Source organism: Cucurbita pepo, chromosome LG20, assembly GCF_002806865.2.
Source record: "Cucurbita pepo subsp. pepo cultivar mu-cu-16 chromosome LG20, ASM280686v2, whole genome shotgun sequence".
Lineage (NCBI taxonomy): Eukaryota > Viridiplantae > Streptophyta > Magnoliopsida > Cucurbitales > Cucurbitaceae > Cucurbita > Cucurbita pepo.
In genome coordinates, this window is record NC_036657.1 from 651,397 (window position 1) to 662,360 (window position 10,964).

Below are 10,964 nucleotides of genomic sequence, written 5' to 3' on the forward strand. Positions count from 1 at the left end.
TTTAATTTAAACAAAATTATATATATTTGACTATTCAATAAACATCGCTCGTAGTCAACGTATGTTATAAGGTTACGAGAAATTATTGACATTAAAAAAAATTAAATAATTGGCTGTCTATAGTTTATGGAATATTGGTTCAAGTTCTTCCAAATAATAATAATAATAATAAATAATAATAATTACAAGTTGCTTCTTTTATTTAAATTTAAATGGTGGAAAAATTCTTGACTGCAACCGTGGGATTTGAAGTCTTTTTTTAATATAAGTTTTGGGATTTAAGTTTGAATAAGAAAATAAGAAAATAATGTTAATGCCTAACTTTCAATTAAAAAGTAAATTGATTCTTGTTTTAAACAGTACTATGTCGGACGAATTCAAACACGGCTAAAATCTAATAGGTTCTTTTTGTCCATTTTAATCTAGAGAATACGGAATGGTCTTCCGTTCCTTAATCTCCCAATTTTTTTTTACGAGAAATTGACATTCTTTTGTGGAAGCTAAGTGAAATAGACGTACTTCACTCACGACAAGTTGAAAAATAATAATGTGGGCAAGCTTGTTTGCTAGGTTAAAACAAGAATCACACCATCACTGTTCCTGCAAGAGTATGATTGTGGCACTAAACATGCACTATTTAGCAGTGTAAAATCACTTTACCTTACTATAATTCTTAGTGGGCTACACAAAGTTGTCTTGGATTTGTTACGTTACTGCAACTAATTCACTTGTGTCCATGAGTTTATTCTTTTCATATTTGATCCGAACGTAACCTTCAAATTCATGGCTTAGATATAGATATGGGGTTCTAAAATCTTTTATTAAATTTTGTTGGATGATGAAAGTTTTACCTCGGCTAGTTTAGGAATGATCATGGGTTTATAAACAAAGAATACTCTCTCCATTCGTGTGAGGTCTTTTGGAGAAGCTCAATGAGAGTTTATGATCAAAGTGGACAATATCGTGTACTATTGTGGAGAGTCTGTGTTCGTCTAACTTATTTCATTTATCATTTAATTTTGAAGGAATAAAAACATGAAATTTAGGTTATTTATTTAAAATATGATTTTAGGATTAAGATTACAGTAAGTGGATTAGGAATTAAGCATAAGATGAAGGAACGAAACAAGTAAGGGACGTGTTGGTCCCAAATTCCGGTGGGTGTAACCAAAATTAATTAGTAGAATCAGCGGGCACTTCATTCAAATTCAGTTCCTGAATTTCCTGGCCCTCTCCGGTGCAAACCACCGCCGTCTCCGCCGTCGTTCTTCTTTCCACTACCCTCTTCCCTTTCAAGTACCGTAAAGCCACATCCATCCTCCTCAAAATGGCATAGAATTCCTCCACCTCCTCCGTCGTCGGCTCCTCCATCTCCGTCTCCTCTCTCTCTTCCTTCCTCGTCTTCTTGCTCCTCTTCGTCTCTTTCTCTCCCGGCGACATTTTCTTCCTCTTCTCTCTCTCCATTTCCACGCGCCGATCAGATCAGATCAGATCAGGTCTCTTCAGCTCTCAGAACAAAATCTTTGAATTCAGTGTCGGAGATTTGTAGGAGAGGTCATTTTCTTTTGTGCCCAATTATCTACCTTCTTAAATCAGTTATATTGCTGCTCTCTTCGTTCTCCACCGTTGGATTAAAAACTTCGAATCTCAGGTATGACGTCATTTGGTTCACGTCATCCATGGAAATTTTTGCCCACAACACCTACTTGTCATTCCCCTCACGCGCTTAACAAGAAACAACGACGTACTTGCGGCGATGGCCGGTGCTTGTAAGGAATTCTACGGCTGGATTTGGCGCGTGAAGTAGGGCATGCCGTAGTTGACGCCTGGGGGTTTGTTTCATTGATTATTCTTTAGTGCACTACATGTATGGGCATATCCCTTGGTCGCTTTATTTAAACCAGCGAAATTTCGGTGTCCCAATACGTAATTTCCTCGAAAATTTCCCCAAACGACCTCAATTACATTTTACTCCTTCAATTTTTCATTTAATTTCATTTTAATCTCTAAATTTTTAATTATATATATATATTTGTTTTTAATTTTTAAAATGGGTTTTTAATTGAGAGATTAAAATGGGATTTAAAGCTAATTTGAATTAATTTTTAGAGTATGTGGACTATAAATTGAGGAATTATGATTAGAATAAATTTGAGAAATAATTAAAAATAATAATTACCTGATCCCACACTAACAGAATGGTCCCATGAATAAAATTATATGTTAGGTGGAAAAGGCTATCACAAGCTATCAATTTTATGGTTGATAATTTAAAATATAAAAAAGGTGAAAAACAATTATTGGTAAATAGTACTTTATTTTAAATTATATTTATATACTTTATTATCAATTATGGTATGGTATTGGTATAACTACTTCACTAACAAGTCCACTCGACAATACCCACGTTTGTCTATCTTATTGGTCAATATTATCATCTTTACTTTTTTCTTTTTTTCTGAATTTTAATTAATATCCATTTCCGAACATATTGTTAATTAAAATACTCCCGTAGATATCGGGTAGTGGGCCGACATGGAACAAATATTTTAATTGGGCCTGGACTCATTATTTGGGCCCATCTGTTATTAAAGGGCTTTGGGATGAATAGCCCGGACGTGAATTGTGAATTGGACCGAGATTTTACTTCAAGTTGGGCTGAAAAGCCCATTTATGAGTCCAGTCCATTGGGTAAGGCTTAGCGTTTTATATCTCTCCCTTTCTTTTTCTCTATAAATTCTATTTTCCCCCAAAATTTTACTATTTAGAAACTTAAATATATATTTTAAAAATGGTATTAAACAAATTCATCCTGGAGGTGATGTGTAACCGCTCAAGTCTACCGCTAGCCGATATTCTTGTGTCAGAGGAATGTTTTGTTCTTGTCTCCAACCGCTCGCACTCGTTTCTCTCTCCAATACGACAATTTTGGAGACAATTATGACAAATAAAAGAATGTTTTTTTTTTTTTTAAATAATAATAAGGAAAAAAAAAAAAAGTAGGATCTTTTATTATGAGACTTGAAAGGCCATTTGCCTCTTGCTTTTGACTACTATAGTGTTTCCCCCAATTTTTTAGGTCCCAAAAACATTTTATTCCATATCTAACCCTAAATCAATATTATGGTCACTTTTATCCATTTTAGATTAATTTTTTTTTTCGATATAATTCAATTGGCCACATATAACATTGACGTGTCAGTAGTACATAAAAATTGTCGTTTACCGAAATTGAAAAAGAAAAGTATTTAAGATACGTAACTTGCCTATCATTGATATGACGTTTCAATCATTAGTTTGTATGCGTTAAACGTTATTAATAGTACAATAACGAACTCAATCTAATGTAGCTTAACGTAACCGATATTATATTTCTATAAATAATAACGTTCCAAAAAAACTACCACCACTCAAACTAATAGTACATATAGTATTATGTGTATTGATACGAGACATTTTAAATGAAACGAAAAGTAAAGTCGAACGGGTTTATACTAAAAGAGAACGAGATGATACAATTGCGGAGGTAGGTGAGATATTTGGGAATTAAAAAAGAAATAAAAAAAAAAAAAGGCATTAAATGTGAAGTAAATTGGTTGCCATAGATGGAATAACAAAAGAGAGGCATATTTGAGAAGAAGTCGAGGTTTTGATGGTAATTGAGGGAGATTTTTGTCGTGATGTGGTGGAATGTAAGGCAATTTAGCTGTAATTTTGTGGGTATTCTACAAATTGTAGACGCTCCCACCATTATTTTTGTACTTTTATGTTACAAAAAGTCTTAATATTTTGAAATTTTAGTCAAACCTATGAATAAATGGACAGTAAATTTTTATAATCATTTTCATTACGATAAATTATTCTTCTAGATAAATGCTTTGACCTTTTTGCATTAAATTCCCATAGTCAAACTTATATTTGGTATTCTCGTTTATCTTAATTGCATAAATTCAGCTTAATCAACCAATTTTATCTTTTACATTTATTTTCCCCAATTTTAAATTCAAATAATATATATTTTTTTAAATTATTATTATTATTATTATTATTATGCGTAATTGATGATGGGTTTGCCCACTGTTTTTCTTTTTATTTTTTATATATATATAAAAAAAAAAGTGTAAGAATAAAATTTGAGTAAAAAAAGAAATTAATTTTGGAAAGAAAAATAAATAAATAAATGCAATTATTCAACCATATAAGTATTTAATTATATTACCTCTCAATTATTACTGATTTGCATTGAATTTTATAGTTCCCTTTGATTTTTTCTAATTCAAGCTAAAGATTGAATCTTTACTTTGTTAGATTTTGCAATAATGTGACCATTTAATTTATTTCCAATAAATTCTTCATAAGTGACTGCATTTGACTGACAAAATAAATTATTTTTTTCCTAAAATAAAATACATATTAAAAAAAAAGTTATTAAATAAAATAAAATTATTACACAATAAAGCTTTAATATGAAATATTTTTTAAAATACGAGGAATCATTTTTTTATATTAAAAATTGAAAAACTACAATTAAATCACTATCAAGCTGGATGAGGACGAATAAAATTTTATATTTTATCGTTATACAATTAAATCCCATTGGTTCTATTTTCATTTTATTAATTAATAAATTTAAATGCAGAATATTCTATGTTTTTAAGATGACGTGAATATTATCATCGTGTATAAAGGGTATTATCATAAACAACAATTTTATAGGTTGACTTAATATGGTTCTTGTGTTATACTTGGGATCCAAGTTTTAGACTTCAACGTGTTTTAAATAGTATAAAAGTAAAAGCTCTTATGATACGACGTGGTCAGTGGGTGGGTGACCCAAGAAAAAAAGTTGGTGGAGCATGTGACACTTGAATATGGCAGTGACTCGAATAATACGAGTCGTATTCGAATATAAGTGATAATAAAAAGCCGTCAAATTAAAGAGCTAATAGAGGTGGACGTATAATAGAATAACGTTGCGATACACAAAAACATACCGATTGTGTTCATAGGTATATCATTCAAAAAGCATGGGTTAGAATGTGTAAAATGAAGGAATAATGGGGTGAAAAAAGAAAAGAAAAAGATGAAAAGGGTATATTAGGAAATTGTGTGAAGAATTTAAAATTGTATGGTGGGCGAGTGAGATTTTGAGTATTTGATTTGATTTTATAGAAAGTTTTAAGGTCTCGTGGTGTAATACTGTGTTTGAAATAGTGTATGAAATGACTAAAATGCCATTGATATTTGGCAAGGGCCCACCTNAAAAAAAAAAAAAAAAAAAAAAAAAAAAAAAGAAAAGACGTAATAATAGACGAAGGCTTGACTGGGGAACGGAGGTGAAGAGTGGATTGGGTGGACAGATGGCCCAAGAAGCGGCACGCGAGGGGGAGGAGGCTCCTTTAGCTCAGCTTAAAATGCGTTGTTTCACACTCACATTTCGTCCGTCCGCACAGAGATTGAGAGAGACACAGAGGGGGGAGGGCAGAGTTTGAGGGAAAAGGCTGTGTGTTGGAGGCTAAATCATTTACAACAGAATCACCTCCAACCAAAGCCCACACACACCCCTCAAACCAGAATACTCTCTGACGCCTTCAGTGAGTCCTCTCAAATCCCCCTTTTTTTTCTCTTGCTTTCTTCCATTAAAACTTGATTTCTTGGTTATGGAAGCTATTGGGAACTGAATCTTCTCTGTTTTTTTGAACTTTTTTGGCTATTGATTGTGTATTTCGTGGGATTTTTTTTGATATTTCTATGATTTTCACCTCATCATTCTGACCCATTTCCTTTGATTCTTGTTTCGTAGCTTGTGTGTCGATTCTTTTTCTCTTCACAAAAGGGGTTTGGCGGAGGGATTTATGTCTTTTGAGCTTCATCTGTCCTCTGGAGCGTTGAAGCACCTCTGCTTTTCTTGTTCGTCTCTGTTCTTCACCCTTCACATGCAATTTGACTCTCAACAAAATCACAGTCTTCGATCCTTTTTCATGCAATCAACATCAAATTGGTATGTGGGTTCTGCATATTTCTCGTTTATTTTTGGAGTTTAATCCCTGAAACTCCATTTTCTTATGGGTCTATGGCTGTTCTTATAAAACCCTCTTTTTTCTGGTCTTGTTCTGAAGTGAAGTGATTTCAAGCTTTTATCAGATATCATATTCTCTGCTCAATTTTGGTTCATTTTTGTTTCAGGGTTGTGGGTTTTCATCGACATTAAAGATCTCGCCTAAAACTTTTCAGCCCCTCAAAGTTTCATTCGTAGAACAAGCTTTGGCTTCGTTTATTCATTCATTATAGTTAAAGAATTGAACCCCAAAATGGGCGGATTCCGAAGGCAGTTCGTAAGCCGAGATATATATGGTAATGATGATAAGAAAATGAAGCAACCAAAACAAGAAAAATCCAATTCCGTGAGGAAAATCCGTGTCCTGTTACACGATCCTGATGCTACCGACTACTCAAGTGAAGAAGATGAACATTTCAATCAAAACGCTAAAAACATAGTTTGGGAGATACCCTTTCCAGGTATCAGCCGTAAGCCATCCAAGGAGGCCTCACACAAACAAAATGCTGATGCTGATGCTGATGCTGATGCTGCAAAATTCAAAACCAAGACTGATGTAAAAGAAAGCAGTGGAAAAACACAGCGATCGTCGTCGATGTATAAAGGCGTTCGACGAAGAAAATGGGGGAAATATGCAGCCGAGATTCGAGATCCTATTCATCGACGAAGATTGTGGCTCGGTACTTACAACACTGCAGAAGAAGCTGCTATTGCTTATCAGACAAAGAAGCACGAGTTCGAAAGTATGCAAACCATGGAGAAGAACAACAGTGAGCTCGGCGGAGAGAAGAAGATCAGATCACTCGTTGTCGACACCGCTGAATCTAAAGAAACTATGTCTATGTTTTCGCATCCTTCACCATCATCTGTTCTTGATCTGTCTACTGGAAGCTCATGCAGCAATGGACTCAAGAGTGTAAAACAATTCAATGTGGATCAAACCATGGAAGAACATTCAATCACTAATGAATGTATGGTTATGCTAGATGGAGTAGAAGACATGCTGGAATCCATCTATAAAGACGAGCCGTCCATTTCAGACATCCTGGACGAGATGCCGATGCCAATACTTCCATTTGATTCGCGGGAATTGGATTTTCAAGTTTTCGACGACAATGCGTTGATCTGCAGCGATTTTGATCGGTTATATAACGATATGAACTATGTAGAGGATTGTACTCTATACAACATTGAAAACAGTCTCGGGGCGCTCGATCTTCCTCCAATGGAGATAGAATTCGACAAGGAGTTTTCATGGTTCGACGAGACGTTGAGTATATCGTGCATATAAGTTTTGCAGGTAGAAGAGGAGATAGTAGTGTTAAAAGCACAGCAAATAAAAGCATTGTGAAGGTGCAATCTGTGATAAATGTACGGAAGAGGGAGAGAATTCTTGGGTTTTTGTCTGGGCTTTAGAGCCGTCCAAGATTGTTTTTTTCAACTCTCATTTGTATTGCTAAGCTATATGATTAATTTGAATGCAAGTTTTGCCTGTTTCTCTGCATATATTTGTGTTTTGTAACATACAGACAGACAGTCCCTGATTTTGTCCCCTGTTTTGTTCTTTATGGCATGTGTTTGCCAAAGCCTTATGGGGAAGATACAGACAGCGAGGTAAGGACGGCTATGTAAAGTGAAAAACACGTTAATTTGACCATGAAACGCATGGACAACACAGGGACAGACTTACTTGCCTAACAAGTTTTCAAACATTTGAAACTCGTAAATCATGAAATAAGTGAGCGGGGCGGGGTTAAGATAGTCGCATTAGAGGTCATTTAACAGCTTCTCGCAGATCATTAGGTTCACCTAGTTAGGCTCGACCTTGAAGAAAGATTGGTGGTGGAGTGGCTAATGAGCCTCTTTCTCGATACTCAAATGTCGGGTGCAAATGTCATCGGCGTGAAGCAAAGTAGGTTTGTGCTGGGGAGCGTAGGATTGGCGAGGGAAGGGAGCACAAAAGATGGAATAGCGAGGGGAAGTCGGATCCTTTGACAAAAATGGAGGCCCCGTACATCAACTTTTGGAAAAAGAGGGATCGAACTTAAAAGAAAAAATTCAGGAAAGTCAATTCAATGAATAGACCTCGAAGTCAACGGGACGAGAGACAGCGTTACCTAAATGCGAGCGAAGACTTTTGATAAAACGGGGAGATTAATTAAGGTTATAATGTAAAAGGCAAGTTGAAAGTAAGAAAGGTGACATATTTGTGTGGTTTTTGTGTGGCTTGTCGGGGAAGTTAGTGATGTATGGAGAAGGATAATGGCGGTGGAACAGCGGCAGAGGATGGATGGATGGATGGCTGGGTGGCTGGCTGGGTGGCTTGATGAGGAAGCAATATTTGCATTATTTGAGGGTGGTGGTTATATGTACTTTTCTTTGCTCATTAAAAAGAATATTTCCTTTTTCCATTCAAGTTTAAAGTTGAATTTCACAATAAAGTGGGGGCATTTTAGCAAATAATAATAATAATTCTTTTTATTTCCAAGGGCTTAGAGTGAAATTTACGTTTGACTTCAGTCTTTGTATGTTGGAAAAAAAGTCAAAGATCTCTTGTCTTGTCACATGGCTTTAAAACCTGAGTTAGAATAATAATAATAATCATAAATTTAGTATATTTTCTGAAAAATCCTTCAACGCCAGTGGAATTGAAAATAGCAGCTCATTCTTTCTGATTTTTTTTTTTTTTTTTTTGTTTTGTTTTGTTTTTTTTTTTTTTTGTTTACGGTAATCATTAATATACATTATTCATTTGTTGACCTACATATTTATTAAATTGATTGCTACATGTTTGTCTTTTTTCCGTCAATTTCATTTGAGAATCTTATTAATAACTAATTAGCTTGATAATTGTAATTAATTAAAAAGAGTCAACTCACGATCACGATTCTTTTTTAAGTAAGAAATTCACTGCGTAAATATTATCACGTGACATTTTATATTCTACTGAGTTTGTCAAGCGTAAATTTTCACCGAATATGTTACTTTTGAAATGGAAATGGTGTGAAAATAAGCGTTAAAAGTTAGAAATCAAAATACTGAAAGTAGAGATGTTATATGAAGTTCGTGAAAAGGAAAAATAAACATTCCTTATAAAGACGTGGAAATCTCTCAACTTGAGCGAAAATCCAAGAGGAAAAGTTCAAAGAGAATTATATTTATTAGCGAACAAACTACCCGAGATTATTACGTGCATAAATGAAAAATAAAGTTTAATGCATGTTTGTAAACCTTTTCCCTCCTTTAAATTTGTATTTTTAGAAAGTAGTATTACAAAAGGTGATAGGACACCCTAACAACAAGATTCTATCCTTCATTAAAGCTTACCTATCTCATGAATTATAATTGATGATATAATAAAAAGATTCCAACTATCAATATAATTTAAACTTTGGCATGCTTTAGTGTTCAACCATTTTTATCATATGGGAAGCTAGCAATTAAATAGTATGATATGATATTGTATGTTAACACAATAAAAGTCATTGGATGAAAATGGAATAAATTGATCACAGAGCATCATAGCTTACCAGCTCAAGATGTTGGCAGAAAGGGCTTATGGGGGAAGTTGGGAGGAAAGGGAAGAACAATCCTAAGATCAAAATAACACTACACATATCATACCATGAGAGCTCTTTTTCATTACTAATCTCTCACAAGAGTTTAGGAATGATTCATGAATTCATCATTTGAATCATGTTTGAAGGTTAGTAGTTTGATCCAAAAGTTCTAAGAGATTTGTAAAAAAAGATTCGGGGACTTGAAAATAAGCGTAGATCTGGAGATTCCCGAATAGGTCAACCTTTCAAACGGCTTCTAAATCCATGGGCTGGCAAGAGACAACATGGCGAACTGAAACATCTTAGGAAAAAAAAGCAAAAGCGATTCCCATGGTAGCGGAGCGAAATTGCGAAATAGGAGCAAAGTTTTACCGTAACATAGGTTTAAAGTGAAAAAATTATTCAATGAAACTACCACGATAAAGTTGCTCAAGAATAAACGTTGGATCTGAATTCTAAAATCTATAAGCTAAAACTGGTTCGTAAATTCTGAAAAACTCTGAACTAAACATAAAAAAAATAATGATAACTGAAATTTAATTATTAGGGCTTTCACAAATGAGATGCATATTCTCAATACATCGTCACTTTGTTCAAATTCCAAATCTTAAAATTCAATTCTGTTACGTTGCAGAGATATTATTCAAATTATTCATGTTTTTCCTTTATTTTCTCCCTTTTTGAAAATGGAATGGGAATCAGAAAAGGCCATANACAAAACTAGGAAAACGACAAAACCCACAAAATAATAATAATAATAAAAACTACACATACCTATATTATTCTATCTTATCTACAGGAATTTAATCCCTTAAAAGCATGAACACCATCAAATAAATCACTGTCCATCTGTTGCAATAATAATCACCAATAAACTCATAAACCAACAGATTAGGCCGTCTAATCAATCAAACTTATTATACTAACCCGGAAATTACGCTATTGAATGGGTGAAACTTTAGAATAATAAAAAAAGGAGGCAACAGTATGGGAGATAAAGGCCATTGACGAAAGGATCGAGCTTCGAACAAATCTAAAAGGAAGGGTTTTGGGTAAGAAGCAATCCGTGGATCCTATCTAAAATCTGAGCTCATAAATAAAGATTTAAAATACTTGTGCACAAATGATCAAAATCACTTTAGCGAGGAATCCTAATCAATGTATAGTACTTCTGAAATTGGATTAATTTATTGAAGAAACTGTTGAGAAATGATTTATTCAAAAATGACTTTAAAGTGCTTAAACTAGAAGGCATACTAAATATACCTTAAATACAATTATACAAACTCAATGAATCGACCATGAAGTCTTCTGCTAGACTTTAGGAGCATCACTTCCGATGATAT

General features: G+C 34.0%; 1 protein-coding gene across 1 annotated transcript; it reads left to right on the forward strand.

Annotated features, from left to right (window-relative positions):
• The first annotated feature begins 5,379 nt into the window (after positions 1 to 5,379).
• Positions 5,380 to 7,564, forward strand: LOC111782494 (ethylene-responsive transcription factor 10). Its single transcript, XM_023663254.1, has 3 exons — positions 5,380 to 5,594; positions 5,804 to 6,001; positions 6,187 to 7,564. Exon 3 carries the CDS (start codon positions 6,312 to 6,314, stop codon positions 7,347 to 7,349), a length of 1,038 nt encoding a protein of 345 aa, XP_023519022.1. The 5' UTR covers positions 5,380 to 5,594; positions 5,804 to 6,001; positions 6,187 to 6,311; the 3' UTR covers positions 7,350 to 7,564.
• The last annotated feature ends 3,400 nt before the right edge of the window (positions 7,565 to 10,964 follow it).

Coding starts and splice junctions, on each gene's coding strand:
- LOC111782494 (XM_023663254.1), top strand. CDS start 6,312: ATGGGCGGATTCCGAAGGCAGTTCGTAAGCCGAGATATATATGGTAAT.